The sequence below is a fragment of the Vanacampus margaritifer genome, chromosome 1 (genome assembly GCF_051991255.1).
Source record: "Vanacampus margaritifer isolate UIUO_Vmar chromosome 1, RoL_Vmar_1.0, whole genome shotgun sequence".
Classification (NCBI taxonomy): Eukaryota; Metazoa; Chordata; class Actinopteri; order Syngnathiformes; family Syngnathidae; genus Vanacampus; species Vanacampus margaritifer.
In genome coordinates this window covers 8839127-8854346 of record NC_135432.1, presented here as the reverse complement: position 1 = coordinate 8854346, position 15220 = coordinate 8839127, and the positions used below count along the sequence as shown (strand labels likewise).

At 44.2% G+C, this 15220-nt stretch overlaps 2 protein-coding genes across 7 annotated transcripts; one reads left to right on the top strand and one right to left on the bottom strand.

Moving 5' to 3' along the window:
• The first annotated feature begins 76 nt into the window (after positions 1-76).
• Positions 77-8923, top strand: snpha (syntaphilin a). Of its 5 annotated transcripts, XR_013294668.1 has the most exons (8): positions 77-215; positions 1702-1884; positions 2883-2975; positions 3048-3179; positions 4057-4206; positions 5516-6729; positions 6821-6904; positions 7381-8923. XR_013294668.1 is itself a non-coding variant. In XM_077569684.1 (6 exons), exons 3-6 carry the CDS (start codon positions 2926-2928, stop codon positions 6585-6587), a joined length of 1404 nt encoding a protein of 467 aa, XP_077425810.1. In that variant the 5' UTR covers positions 78-215; positions 1702-1884; positions 2883-2925; the 3' UTR covers positions 6588-8923. The 5 variants fall into 5 exon arrangements, 2 of the variants coding, with proteins under 2 accessions (XP_077425810.1, XP_077425815.1); XR_013294662.1 differs by having other exon boundaries at positions 6821-8923; XR_013294656.1 differs by having other exon boundaries at positions 78-215; positions 5516-6904.
• LOC144054437 (peptidyl-prolyl cis-trans isomerase FKBP1A-like) lies at positions 8824-13365 on the bottom strand. 2 transcript variants are annotated; one of them, XM_077569696.1, is made up of 5 exons: positions 13221-13365; positions 13041-13088; positions 11046-11158; positions 10800-10973; positions 8824-9559 (listed from the first exon to the last, which is right to left on the bottom strand). In XM_077569696.1, the coding sequence occupies exons 1-4, from the start codon at positions 13255-13257 to the stop codon at positions 10842-10844; spliced, it is 330 nt and encodes a 109-aa protein (XP_077425822.1). In that variant the 5' UTR covers positions 13258-13365; the 3' UTR covers positions 8824-9559; positions 10800-10841. The 2 variants fall into 2 exon arrangements, with proteins under 2 accessions (XP_077425822.1, XP_077425821.1); XM_077569695.1 differs by having other exon boundaries at positions 13041-13083; positions 13221-13358.
• Between the last annotated feature and the right edge of the window lie 1855 nt (positions 13366-15220).

The following is a 15220-nucleotide window of genomic DNA, read 5'->3' as shown; positions in this document are numbered from 1 at the left end:
ATGGACATGTCAACCTGCTGGTCACCTTTCACTCTTCTGGGAAGATTTTTGTTCGAATCTATCCATCCATTCTCAAATGGAGAATGGAGCCAATGCCAGTTGGCGTCAGACCAAAGGCGGACTACATACTAGGCTGTTTGCCAGACAACTAGTCACTCCAATTCACGCCGTCCCTTGGGTGGGAACTCAACGCATGACGGCCGCATCCAAGTCAGGTGAGTGCAGCTTCAGCAAAGTCACGTCATTTCATTGAAACAAAACACAAACACTACTGAGATGTTCACACTAAATAGAACACTCACAATCCTCACTACCAGCCGACTACCAGTGCACATATCTGGTATTCTGATGCATAGCAGTATTGGACTTTTTTTTTCTTTTTTTTTTATCCGATGGCCAATAACAGATCGATTTCAAAGTGGGTCAACTTCAGGAAGCTGTTTATTTACATTTTCAGTGCTGGGACCTCTACGCTTTCTTTGTTTGAGTTTAAAAACAAAGCAGTGAAAGTTGAACATTTCAGTTATATTCAAACTTTGGAAAACTTTATTGTTGAAGATTTTAGGGAGCTATTTATCTGTAGAAGTTTTTGATGATGAACTCACTGCACTTTTTGCTAGAATTTTAAAATAAAAATGTCGCAAATCCGAAACTTGTGTAATGACCATACGTAAAGGCAAACCAAGTCTTGAAGTTTGTTTTTTAAATTTTGATGTCAATGTTTTCCATTTACCACAAACGAACATCGACCGTAAATATCGATTCCCGGCCTACTTCACAACTAATATCGATATCAGCCCAGAAAAAAATGATCTCTCTTACACTCACTCACAACTGAAACAGTCCATCATCCGATCTCCTTCACCTGCAGCTGAACTGCTCTCACACATTATAAGACTCATTCCTGAGATACTCTCACACAATACTGAAACACCACAAGCATTATTGAAAGACAGAAACAGAAACATGGAAGCATATTTCTGTGTGTGATAACACTCAGAATTAGATATTTGATTCTGAAAAAAAAATCTGTGTTACGAATTCAAGGCTGACAAAAAAACAGAGTTAGAAATTCAAAGTGTGATGGCACAGATTTACTTCCATGGCGACACACACACACTAAACTGCAACAAAAAAAGGGTTCTCACACACATGCACACACATAAAAAAATAAAATAAAAATACTTTCACACACCGGGATGCCCATTCCTGAAACTCTCACACACCACTAAAAACTACTGAAACACTGCGATACACACAAATGCGTTCACACACTCCTGAAGCAATTTTTCCCCGTTATATCTTATATGAGATGCACCGGAGAAAGAATAAATACTCAACTCGAGCCCAGTTCGACAAGTTTGCATTAGCCGCCAGTGTGGTATGACTGCTACGAGACATGTTGGGCTCAAGGGTGACTGCTGCCCGTCTCCGGGTCAAATGCTATCCTTGTGCCTTAGATAAGATTGCGATTTGTGAAGATATATCAAGTGAGCTTTTCAGTAAACCAATGGACTCGCCACTCTCACAGGCAACGTGCCATCTGTGCATATTACCCACAAATAATGAATTGATTACTGTACTACTTTAGTATTTGAGTGTACACTAGTATGTGTGAGAGCACTTGGGTTGTGATTGTGACCATCTCATGTGCTGTCTGTCCTCTGCGCTCTCGTCTCTCGTGCTGTCTGTCGCTTTAAGAGGCATTGACGTCGCAGTGGGCGCACTCGATGTGAGCCCTTCATGGCTGCAGGATGCGCTCGGATCCGCATCGCCTGCTGCGTCTTCTCGCCCCGCTGCCAGCGACGAGCCAGCCGCAGCCTCGGTGTCGTCGTCGCCGCGGTCCATGTGAGCCGCACGCTCGGGTCCGACGCTTCTGACACGGTGAGACACGCCGCAAAGCAAACCGCTTTGTAGGACACCTCTGCGGGACTCAGCCTTTTCCCCCTTCTCTCACTTTTGTGCTACGTCCCCGCTGTTGTGACTTAATCGTGATTCCATTCCAGGATGTTGAACCTAATCGCCGCTTTTGGTGCACTTTTTTTTTTGTGTGCCAGCTGCTCGCCTCCGCATTCACAATCACGCGCACGCTTACGTAACACGCTTGCGTATTTCTCGCCATGAACGCAGCGACCACCTGTTGGTCGGTGGATGCTGCTGCTGCTCATATAGCGATGACGGCAATTGTGATCAGCCTTTCTTGACTTCTACTGCGCGACACATGACGTCTATGTGACAGAAGAAAAATCTTAGCTAGGGCACCCCAACAAACAAAAATGTCACCAAAAAAGTAGGAATACTACTCTAATAATGGCCTCGTCTCTATTTGCTCACAAAATAACTTAAAAAAATGGCAAGAAAAGCCATGCCTTATTCTATTGTATTAATGCAAACAAGTTGACTTTATATTTTGGCATCTAGTGGAAGAGCAATGGATTGTACGCTGCTGGCATACAGTAGTGGCATAAATAGATGGACAAAGATATTTGTAAACCATTTTCAGACCAATTAGGTGAAATGTTGACCATTTTCTCGACAGCCCTGATGATCTCTAATGGCACCCTGGATGAGAATCACTGTTTTTGATCAAGCATTTCCAAATAAGAATAATAAGCAAAACAATTTGCAATAAATCATGTATCATTTTATAAAAGTGCCAATAAAACAAACTAATCACTCCTCCCTATACTTTAGCTTTGAGCCAATTCGATGCTCCAACCTCATTGAAGCACTATTACTTTGTAAACATTTTTTTTTTTTTTATGAAATTGTCATTGCCCACTGTCAATGACTTTGCAAAATAAAGCAAGGCTCCACAAAACAATAAGATGCAAATCCATACATTCAATGCAATCAATTCAAATGTATTTGCTCCTTTTCAGAGTTAAGCTCGAAGGACTCTGGGCCTCCCTCACTAAAGGCAGCATGTCCTTAACTCTCACCCCAAGCAGGAAGCCTTCATTAGGACAACGCAGGTACGGTCACGTCCCGCTTGCTTTTACAAATAATGTTGAGGACACTCAATGTTGTTTTTTTTTCACGCCAAGACGCTCAGCGGGAACAAGTGGCAGCAGCGGACGATGCACCCATCCTGGCATGTCCAACACCAGCAACTATCCGCTGAAGGTCAAGACGACAGAGGGAAGCCTCACACCTCGGATGTACCCGAGCACGCCGAGGTACAAAGATGCTCATCCAAAGTGTTTCTTTGTGTATTTGTTGATTATCGTGGAACAACACTTAAATCTCTAATTTTAGGTCAATCGCAACCTATGTTTGGGGGCTATGGCCTGCCGGATGTTGACATTTTGGGGCAAAAGGGGCGTGGCTGCCTTCCTTTTAACCCTTCTATCTCACTAACTACTGGCTTGTCCGTCCGTCCGTCTTCTTCCGCTTATCCGGGGTCGGGTCGCGGGGGCAGCAACTTTAGCAGGGCAGCCCAGACTTCCCTCTCCCCAGCCACTTCAGCCAGCTCATCCGACGGGACCCCAAGGCGTTCCCAGGACAGCCGAGAGACATAGTCTCTCCAGCGTGTCCTGGGTCGTCCCCGGGGCCTCCTGCCGGTAGGACATGCCCGGAACACCTCCCCAGGGAGGCGTCCAGGAGGCATCCGAAGCAGATGCCCGAGCCACCTCAACTGGTTCCTCTCAACGTGGAGGAGCAGCGACTCGACGCTGAGTCCCTCTCGGATGACCGAGCTTCTCACCCTATCTCTAAGGGAGAGCAACTAACTACTGGCTCACTGTTCACAAATGGGTATTTTGTTGCTAATGGCATTCAACAAGGATCTGCAATGGTTTAGAAGATTGGTGCATATTTTAGTAACCTTTTGACCTATAATTGTACCTTGAATTGTGGATCACATGACCTTAACAGAATTTTTCATAAAATGTCATCTCTCGCATGATCTCGAACACATATAGAAGTTTCACAATAAAAAATTGCGATGTTTAGCAGCGATAAGGAGTTAAAGTGTCCATACTTTCAGAGTTTCAATTCAATTTTCAACAAATTTCACCTGATGAACCCCCCCCACACCCCCCTCCTCCCCCTCAGGCGGCAAGCAAAGCATGCCGTGTGTAGTGACAACCATGGGATCAAGCCTCCCGCTCCGGAACAGTACCTCACACCCCTGCAGCAGAAAGAGGTGTGCATACGTCACCTGCGAGCCAGACTGAGGGACAACGTGGAGAGATTACAACACAGGTCAATCTTATCAGTTCATCATTTAGAGACTTTAACTTCAAATTGTCGAAATCCTCAGCATTTTTTTCTTTGTGTTGAATCAAAATGAGACATTTGCAAACATCTGTTTTTACTTTGGGAAACAATGATCAACATTATCCACAATTTTCTGATGGCTGTTAAAGACCCAGTGTGTAGTCCCTAGCGCCATCTAGTGGTCAAAGAATAGCATTAAAATCGCACAGGAGCACGCACATTACGGTGGAGAGACCACATTTCGCAAGCCTAGGACCAATTCTTATTTTGCGCGAGAAAATGAGCATCTCGGCGGGCGACGGTGACTTGGCAGACGTTATGAAGGCCGGCGAGCAACGGCAAAAGACAGAGCGAGCCGAAATTAGCCGGAGATGCTAACAAGAGCGGCTAGCGGGAGTAAAGCCCCGTCCAGACGAAAGTAAAGCCGGCTTCGTTCCTCAAACCAATTCTCGTACACACAGAAGGATTTCAAGACTTGCGTGTGTCCAAAAGAAGACGCTGAGGACGTTTAACGGCTGTAATGTCTATGCCCAGTCTGGAGTGGCGCTGTAGCGCAACCACAGGGAGTTAACGGAAAGCGTAGAAGAAGAATCAGCGAAGAAGACGGACACTTTTTTTTCTAACTTTTTTTGCAATCTACAGAACAAACATGGCTTTGCATGTATCAAAACAACATGAAAAAGACGAGCACAGAAGAAGTGACAATGGCGGGTGATTCAAGTACAACACCGCTTGTTGAAGGTGGGAATAAAGAAGCAAAATATTTTGCCGCATAAGCAAGCGAAGGAGGCTGCGCAAAAGTCCAGTCCAGTCACAAAAACCTGTCCAGTTCCCCATCCACGCCCATCCATTCATGGTTGTCATTTCACCTTTTGTCCTGTTTTTCATTTAAGTTCCACATTTTGCTCTTCAGTCCTGTCTCACTGCTGTCCTTTCCTGCATTTGGGTCAATCATCCCTCAACCACTCACACCCACCATGACATCTAGTAAGGTGAGACGACAGCCATGTCATATAATTAGTGATTACTAGACCTAGGATTACATTACAAAAAATATATGTTTATCGATACAACTCATTTTTTGCATACTATTGACATAAACAGTCGTTTTATTAAATGAATAAATTATTAGGTCACCACTAGATGGCGCTAAGGATCACTGAATGTCCCTTAAAGGACCAAACCAGTAATTAAATCGTCACCAATTTTCACAACTGGCCATTTGAAATGTCCTGGTTTTGGAACAAGATGGATGAAAATAATGCATTTTCCATCTTCTTGGCTTTCGCCACAGGGACTACGAAATCGATGAGTTGAGGACTCAGCTGTACAGGATGCAAGAAGACTGGATCCAAGAGGAATGCCACCGCGTGGAGGCCCAGTTGGCCCTCAAAGAGGCCCGCAAGGAAATTCAGCACCTCCAAGAAGTGGTGGAGTCCGTCAGGCCCAATCTGGGTGTTCGGGAGCAAGACCACGACCACAAGCCATACGCCCGGTCCCAGGACCCGAGGCCCGTTGGGCGATCCCGCTCCTGCGGCTGCTCACCTGCCAGCACTTTGACCCGCAGCAGGCACCTTAGCGCCGAAGCCCCCCAGGCAGAGTCCGGCCGAGCGCCGCGCCACCTGCTGCTGGACGCCACACTCCTCACAGAGCGGCTGCCTCGGCAGGAGGGGACGGCGCCCCCCTTCCCCGCCTGTGACCGGCTGTGCCGAGGGGGCGCCGCCGTGTCCGTCTCGCACTCCTGCCACTCTCTGGGCGGGAGCTGCTACCTCCCTCATCATCACTTGTTCCTGCACTTACCTCAGGAGGAGCCCCCGGAAACCGTCGCCTCAGCCTCCGCTGTGCCCGCCGACCCGATCCCGAGCGATCCGGCGGGGAGGAAGCCGGAGGTGCGCTCGCAGGCATGCAGCCCGACCAGGACCTGGCTTTCCCGTAACGAAAGCACCGCGGAGGAGCTGAGCGTCATTTCGGTGGCGTCGGCGCAGCCTCTCGCCTTTCCCGCGGCTTTACCTACTCCGTCTCCTCTGGAGTTGCCCCACGTTTGCCAACCCCACCCCGCGGAACCCCTCAGGCAGGAAGTCGTCGTCCTGGAGACCGAGGACGCCGCCAAGGAGGAAGCGGGACACGACGAGTCGTCTCAGAGGTGCCACTGGAGTCCGTACTTCCTGGTGGATCTGTTGGCTTTGGCGGTGCCGGTGGTTCCGACCGTGGCGTGGCTGTGTCGCGGGGCGCCTCGGGACATCGCGCCCGTCTATCATATCGGCTCCCTGCTGAGAGGGTGCTGCGCCGTGGCCCTGCACTCGCTCCGTCAGAGAGGGGCCGGTCCGGGACGCGGACAGGCCAGCGTGAATGGAACTCCCATCTGACTTGGCATCTCAACCCTCCTGCCTTCCTCAAACTTAACACCCCCAAAAATACTTCCAAAAACTGGTGTGATTTTCCAGAATGACTTATTTGCACACTGAGAAAAATATTTCTCAACTTACAGTGGACTTCCGCTATTTGCAGGTGACCAGGCCCGATCGCAACTCGCAGCACTTTGTATCTCAAATCTCTATTTGCCATTGAAATTAATGGAAATGCCATGAATCCGTTCCAGCCAGCATATAATACGGACCTACGATATTCATGGAGACAGCGAAGACCTCATAACTCTTCAGCAGTAAGGATAAAGAATACGCCTGTAAGAATTGTGACATTATTTTTCCATTTGTGTTGCTTCATATCATCACTGTATAGTGAAAGCCCCCATGTGCTAATATAGTCAAATTATTTTATTACCTCCACCCCCCGCCTCCTACATCCCCACACACAAATTAATACTACTAAGCTTTTCCCATTTGATTTTTACACAATATCAACAAATTTAAACTGGTGAAAACAGCTTGACACCAATACAGAACATTGGTGCTCTTGAAAGCAACTCATGTCTGAGATGTGTTGCAAAAACTATGTCATGTGTTTCATTATTCAGCTCTTGCAAGTCAAAGCAAAAAAACTAACAAAAAACAATATCTCAAAAACCTCACAGGTCAGGTCACACTCGTATCAGAAGGCATCGCTGTAGTTTAATCATTTTCACACAGCTGAAATGATTCCCAAATCAACAAATCGCAGACATGTATTTTTCTTGACATTTGTGTGATTTTCCCTCTGCAGTGAGTGCATGAAGTCTCAAGTTCTTGGCTGACCTTCGAAAACAAAACCAACAGTGGAGCCGCCGAAATCAAACACAATCTGCAAACGCCCCCGCCACCAATTTTTCTAATCAAACTACAAAGACATTCTAGAATCATCACGTGTTCGGGGTGCATGGCATCGCCTACGTCACATGAAAGCGACGCTCCTCTTGTTGTAATGCATAATTCCAGCCCAGAGGGGGCGCCAACCGGCGTATTGTATTACTTTTGCCTGAGACTAGCAAGCATACAAACCAGAAAGATTGTTAAAGGATTATCAAATAATTCCAAATAAACCTAACAAATCAAATTAAAGCGATCCAAAGTCAAATTATTTTGAATGCGCGGATAACTTCCTTTCACAGAGTAAGACCGCCGTTTTGATTTGTAATTTTGACGTGGCGCGGAATTGTCTATAAGGTCAACAGCATTGAACAAACAACAATGCCAACTCGATTCCATAAACACAAAAGCTTTGCCTTACTTTTGAGAAGACTTCCGTTGGTTTCCACGTGTCCATGCTGCTGCTGTGTCCGGGGATGTGTACTGTACATCTATGGATTGTTTGTTGTGATGTACGTAAAACGTAACATGCATGCAAATTTCAAACAAAACAAACTAGTCTGGCATGGTTGACTTGAATTTTCCGTCCAAACTTTCTTCTGGACACGCGTGCTGCAGCTTTCAGTTCAGTTGTATTGAATTTAAATTTGTATTTTATCTTTTGGAACAGTTTAAAAAAAAATACATATTTTTAGGTTTTTTTTTTTCTTCTTCAGTATTTGCTGAGCTGCCATTTTGCGTAACGTCACAAGTGTCCATTTGACGTTTGAGACCCGTTTTCTAGATTTTGCTCGGATTTGTTTGATTTTGGGGGGCTTTGCTGTTGTGTACCATTTCATTTTTGTAAAGACAAATGATTGTTTGCTATGTATTTTCTTGCTAATGTCATTTCCAGTGGGAGCATTTGTTTATAGATTAGATGTAATATACTTGCAGCAATTACAGGGATTAGTGGGCGATAAAGCGTAGGCGGGGCTAACGTCTTTTGCCATGGAAATACTTGACCAACGTGTGCGTGGAATGAAAGTTATTTAAGATCTTGTGAGCCGTGAATGGTTTGGTTGAAAACATTTTTAAGATAACGTCTTGGTTCTATTTTTGAATATTTATGGAATGGCTCTGCGAGTTAGGAAAAAACAGAGGTCACATTAGCGATAGTGTTTTTTGTGTAGTTGTTTAGCAAATCCTAACCACGTAAGAAGTGATGTACAGAAAAACAAAAATATTTTGGTTTTCAGGAGTACCACAAACGGAATCTTTTTGGGTTGAAAGGATTTAAATGTACAGTATTAACCTGCAAATGTACGATTCCTCCTTAAATCTCATCTGTTATATTCCAACCAAGCAATGAGACTTGTACTGACTTTTACTCTTTTATTGTGAAGAGTAAGGAACAGACTGTAACATCCAGAGCTTGTAACACACAACTCCTTGAAATAAACGCAATCACAAATCGCAAAGGTGCCTCATGGGGGGAAATTTTCATGCAACAAACCTTTTACCACAAGCTTCTTCTTTCCCCCCCCCCCCCAGTACATTTTCCCCACATTTTGTTTTACAAGCAACCATCGAGACGTGAAAAACAAAAACAACATCCAGCTGTGAGTGTCTGAGCACTAAAATCATCGGGCGCTCGCTCATAAACAAATGTCGCTGGCAACAATTGTGGCTGGAGGCGGCTCCGTTCGTGTGCTTGATGTCGCCCGATGACTAAGCGCCGCGGCCGTTCGTACAAACAGCTCCACGTCACAATTCTTTTTGTAGAAAACGCATGATTAATTAAGACTCGTCGCAGAAAGGCCGCAGAAATGCGAGGAATGAGACTGATTCCGTACTTGTACAAAAAAAAAAAAAAAAAAACGTGATGTCGTAAATATTGAAAATGTCATAAAACCAAAACATGAAAATACATTGCAGCATGTCTAAAATAGGTAGGATGGGATGAGCTAGGACCGAGTAGAAGGTCAAAGGTCAAAAGAAATGGTATGCAAATGTAAAGTGGACAAGTGAGAGTAGACAAGTGAAGGTATCGACATAGTAGGTCCTATGCAGGAGTCGTCTGGATTTTCTTCCATTTTCCCATGATAGGATTTGACCTGCCGTCAAAACAACAGCAGCGCGTTACAGAATGTACAAAAAAAAAAAAAAAAGGCATTTGATTGGTCAGATTTTTGTTGAAAATTTATAACAAATAACAAAACACGACTTGTTCATCAGCGACTTATAATGACAGACAGACCAAATATTGTAAGAGATCTTCTATTAGAAGGCAGAAAGTAAATAATTGACGTGCATTTTGTTTGGCGCCGTGCGGTGAGATTTTTCAAACTTAAAGCAACACTAAGGAACTTTCAGTTTATGTTGATTATGGCGGGCCCATATGGACAAAAGCGGTAATGTTATGCCTGAAGGAAGACCACATTTCCCATGAGGACAAGCGCACGTGGTAATTTATTTTTTATTTTTTGCTTACGCCGGTCAAATTGACTTTTTTGTAACAAATGGGGAAAGAGGGAAGTGACGTATGCCATAAAGGAGTCAACACATTTGTAGTTTTTTGTGTGGCAGTGTTCCTACCATCCTCCTCAAAGTTGCTTAATGCCAGTAAAAATGATACAGACCAAATCAGGCCATGGCAACGGTATCATTCAACTAGTTTTAAGTCAATGTTTCAACGGAAGAGTTATGAAAATATTTTGTTATGGTTCAAAAGTTCTTAAGTGCTACTTTAAAAGGTCCATACTTTTTTATGCAAATGCAACAGATTTTTTTCCCAGTTTTTTTCCGTCAGTCTAATTTTGCATTATACACACACAAAAAAAAAAAAATCTGCATATTCAAGTTTGGCCACGGACTCAATACTGGCCGTAGCAAGAAGTGAAGCAACTAGCGGCCATCTTGCGTTGCCACTTACTAAGCTCGCTTAACTTGAATACATAAAGGAACCCCCCTCCATTTGGGATTTTTAGCAAAAGTCGTTTTGCTAATTCAGTACACCAATAGTAGCAAGATTGCGTGCCAAAACGCCGAGTCTGATTGGAATGGCCACTTGGACTTGTTCCCAAAAATGTCCACTGGCAATCCCCGTCTCGTGATTATGCAGTCGGGAATGAAAGAATTTTTGAAAATAGAGAAACTGCAAAATGGCAGCAAATGTGTCCTCAATCCAAATGGGCCAGATAGAAAAAACACTTCTGTGCCCGCGGGCCGTAGGTTTGACACCCCTTAACTTCACATCCACAGTAATACGCAATTGATGTTACTCGGAACGAAATACAAAGGCAAACATTTTTGGAGTGTGAATTTTGCCGGTGTGGGATCGCGCTCAAGTCTCACCCTGGCAAGTTGAGTGGAAGGAAGCAAAGCGGCGGCGATGCTTCAGGCCTCCAACCCCAGCAGCTCCACGTCGAAGGTGAGCGTGGCGTTGGGGGGGATGACGCCCGGGTGACCCTTGCTGCCGTACGCGTAGTCCGGCGAGCAGATCAGCTTGGCCCGCTGGCCGACGCTCATCTGCGGAACCGCGGCAGGAGGTGACGCGCGGGTTTGAGAGGGAGAAAGTCCCCGCTGCGTTCCGCTCCTCACCTGAGCGACGCCTTCTTCCCAGCCGCGGATGACCTCCTGGTGTCCCATCTTGAACTTGAACGGCTTCCCTCGGCCCCTGGACGAGTCAAACACTTTCCCGTCTTGCAGCGTTCCTGACCACAGGGAGGGTGTTGCACGTCACACTCGGACCAAAAACGACACAGGTGCCACAACACGGCTTTGACGTCAACGACATTTTGCATTGTTTCAGCCATAAAGGAATTTGTCAATTGCACTTGCCAAGACATTACACTAGGGGTGAGAATCTTTCAATGTCTCACTATTAGATGCCGATTTTTGGGTCTGCGATTCGATTCAGAATCGATTTTCGATTAAGGACGATTTTTACTTCAAAATGATTTGACTGACAATGATTTTTGCTTCAAGGTGTGCAAGGAATCGTAATGATCTACTCCAGTCTGATTTGCTAATGCTAATTAACTTGCTACTCGCGGCACTTTTATCACTCAAAAGAACGTCTCCACACTGCAAAAACAAAAACAAAAACCTTTTATTGTAATAACTTGATCGTGACTTTTCCCTTCTACTCTCGAACGTGGCTACAACTTAACAGTGTATTAGACCGCGTGGAACCACACTGCCACTCAGTGGCCAAACCGGGTACAACATGAACAGCGCTCCAAATAAAAGCACATACAGACAAGACAGTATCAAATAATTTAAATAAAATCGATTTTGGGACATTTAAAATCGATTGTGAATCGTACTAAATGAGAAACGCGATTCTTATGAGAATAGATTTTTTGGCACACCCCCACGTTACACCAAGGTAAACAGTTTTTTTTTTTACTTTACTGTTTGAATGACTCAAGTTCTGCTTAATTTACCTGTTCAGTGTTACTATTTTGGCCCGAGATGTCCTTGCTGATTTACTTCAAAGTGTTTGATTGCCAGCTTTTCTTTTTTTTAAGTTGACTTAACTTTTGTTTTTGCGTTTGCAGACAACAAAATACAATTTGTAGTGAAATGTACATCTGGTGTGATTGTCACGTTTTAGTGGATATTTTGCACCTTTTCAAATGCACCAAAGGCGCCTTATACTTCTTTGAATGTCTACAAGTCAATTACTGCTTAATTCTTCCATAAATATGGGAAACAAAAGGGATCGTTTAACACTCCTGACTGGTCGCAAGGTACATAGAACGGGATTCAAACCCGCACTTTTAGGGTGACCAATGCCACGAGCTAGTAAATATTCATTGACGCAGAATTGTTCTTGTAGTTCACGTGCAATTCACGGCAAAATAGCGTACATAGCGTAAAGTACATTTATTCATTCATGCTCATGTATTGTTGTCTTTTAGTGAGATCAAAATTGTTTCACGTAATTACATAAATTTCTCTCTTTTCTTTAATGGACAACAAAAACACTGTATTGTAATCACAAATAAAAAGGACATTTAAACGTACCATAATTGACCGCTTGGCTACGCAAATGGAAACATCTTGCAAACGGACCCCTCCGAATTTTTATTCAAGATCCCCTTTTGACGTTACGTTCTCGCCGATTACACACTGACATGGTTTCACGGTTCTATCAGCCCCTCTGAGAACAAGTTTGACAAAACTGATTTATTTGGGGAGGGGGAATGAAGCTAGTTAGCCGATTAGCTAAAGTTAGCCGCCTAGCTCGAAGGGGCCCGGATGGGGAAAAAAAAAAAAAGCCAAGCTCCAGCTAACTCACCCAAACCGTGAAAAAAAAAAACTAATGGCATTGTCGATTAAACGTGCTAGCGTTAAAAACACATATAAAAAACTAATCGTTTGCTTTGGTGAGTGTTTGGGACGCAGAATGACTTAGCGCTTGACCACTAGCCAAAGGGAAAGAGGAAATCCCCACCATTCCAAATAAAAAGGAAACAAACAGCCCAGTTCGTGACAAAAGGACATCCACCACGTCGAAAGCAAACATGGTGTTACCAAAAAAAAAAAAAAAAAAAGCTGAATGGTGAAGTTTGACGCTGTTGTACTCACCGATATAGTGCACCACGACGCGTTGCCCCTTCTTTGGAAACGTCTGCCCTGCACGCACGCACACACACACACATACATACATACATACATACACACGAAACAGCAGCACCGTTGGTACTACGGACCTCAACAACCAAAAACGAACCGCTTGGAAAAGCAGACGAGGCGAGCTCGACCCACCGTCGCCTTCCTTGGTGGTTTCAATTTGCACTCCCATCTTCGCGAGTCCTCACGCAGCCGTTCTGGGTCCACCACCGTACGGAAAGCGGAAGCGGGGGGAGGCACGCTGCCGGACGGCCCCATACGTGCGGAACACGCACGCGCGCGTACACAACCTGAAAACTACATATAAAAAATAAAAAAAAAGAACAAAAAAAGGACATGGCGGGGCTCAGAGAAACTTAGTGAGGAAAAGCGCTCAATGGGCGTTCATTTACACCAATTGGGATGAATGGCAGCATATCCACCCCGGACACCCCGCGAACCAGATTGACCCTCAGAGGCTTCCATATTTCACAATTTATTCAAATCATTTTTCGACTTCCAATTTTTCCGCTAAAAACTGCGTGGGAACTATTTTTTCCACATTACAGTGTTCCCTCGCTATAACGCGGTTCACTTTTCGTCGCCTCGCTATTCTGCGGATTTTTTTAGTGCAATTTTGCGTGCATTATTTATTTTTTTTACAGTAATGTATCTCATTTATAAAATTTATGAAGGTTTGAACATTGAGAATGTTTAAACAACAGAGAAATGTGAGAAAATGTAAATGGCTCAATGAGAAAAGTGTATAAACTGTGTGGTGAGGGTTTTTTAGAGCCTTAAAGCGTTTATAATAAATGTAAAACATAAAGCAAACTACTTCGCAGATTTCATTTATTGCGGGTTCATTTTTGGGAACCTAACCCCAGCAGAAAACGAGGGAACACTTTACACTCACTTCCGTTTTAACGATTCCACAACCTTCTCAAACCAGTGCACACATTTGACAAATTTACTTCCTTTAATATTTCTACACCAATGTGAGTCATTCCAATTTTCAATGTGCATCTCTTTAAGTCGTTCGCCTGCAAGATGAATTCTCACAAGATTTGTGAGTCCACAAACCTTCAAGAATCCATCTTGTGACCCGAGCCCGCTGATTCTCTCACAGAATTGCTCACAGTTTTCATCCTGAACAAAGAACACTAACAGCGAGAGGTGCTTCATGCATTTTTAGCCGGTAAAGATGTTTGTGTTTTTTTTTTTTTTAAACTACAACAACAATATTTTCATCAGCTGCTGTGATTGGTCCAAACAAAAGTTTGGTAGACTGTACTAGTTAACGTATTGCCCAATCAGCTTGAAGTATTGTACTACCCCCGATTGGCCTGTGAGAGGCAGCAGTGTGCCTCAGCACATCAAGGGGATTTCACAAAGAAGAAACGAGGTGGAGTGGATGAAGCTAGGCTAGTTGTTAGCTTATCTGCTAAATAATATGTTACAAGTCAGTCAGAACTAAGTCCAAGCGATATTTTGGGAAAGGGGCTGCACTTTTAAAGAAAAGAAAAAAAAGACGTACCCCCGAAATTTATGACATAACACGAGGCAGCATAAATCCACAGGACATATCAGACGGCATTGTTAAGAAAAGAAAAGAATTAGTCAAGCACAATAATTTTAAGCAGTGTGTCTGTCAGGTCACATAACGTCAAAACACTGAAAACAAGCATTTGAACCGTTAAAGATAAAGATAGGAAGCCAAATAAGCCTTTTTTTTTTTTTAATCTGCCATCTTGATTCTGGTCACACTCTTGCTGTTTTTTTTTCCATTATCAGCTCCGTTGCTCTTTCAACAGCCGTTCTGACATCACGACACCAAGACCAAGCCTGATGATCGATCAACAGCAGCTTTAAACAGGAAGTGGAATTTTACAAGGATGAAACTGTAAACACGTTTTACATCAGTTTAATGGCCATTGAGCTGCTCCGTCTTGTGTACCAGCCTTGTCCAGCTGGGGGCAGTATCAGACAGACTGTGTGTTACATTCTACTTTTGATGAATGGTCAACGTTTTTTGTGTGTGGGGGGGGGGGGCACCAAAAGCTTTGGGGCTTGGCAAGCCGAAAAAGGTTTGGAAGCGTTGCAGTAGAAACTGTTCTCTTTCCAGGAAGGAACACGCTCAGAGACTCATTTGGAAA

What these genes read in the sequence shown, in the direction of transcription:
- LOC144054437 (XM_077569695.1), bottom strand. Translation starts at nt 13,343, where the DNA reads ATGGGGCCGTCCGGCAGCGTGCCTCCCCCCGCTTCCGCTTTCCGTACG. An exon ending in CGTCGTGGTGCACTATATCG is followed by an intron (nt 11,159 to 13,040) that starts GTGAGTACAACA and finishes CCCTGTGGTCAG; the next exon opens with GAACGCTGCAAGACGGGAAA. An exon ending in GGGAAGAAGGCGTCGCTCAG is followed by an intron (nt 10,974 to 11,045) that starts GTGAGGAGCGGA and finishes GCGGTTCCGCAG; the next exon opens with ATGAGCGTCGGCCAGCGGGC.
- snpha (XM_077569684.1), top strand. Translation starts at nt 2,926, where the DNA reads ATGTCCTTAACTCTCACCCCAAGCAGGAAGCCTTCATTAGGACAACGC. An exon ending in CCTTCATTAGGACAACGCAG is followed by an intron (nt 2,976 to 3,047) that starts GTACGGTCACGT and finishes TTTCACGCCAAG; the next exon opens with ACGCTCAGCGGGAACAAGTG. An exon ending in GTGGAGAGATTACAACACAG is followed by an intron (nt 4,207 to 5,515) that starts GTCAATCTTATC and finishes CTTTCGCCACAG; the next exon opens with GGACTACGAAATCGATGAGT.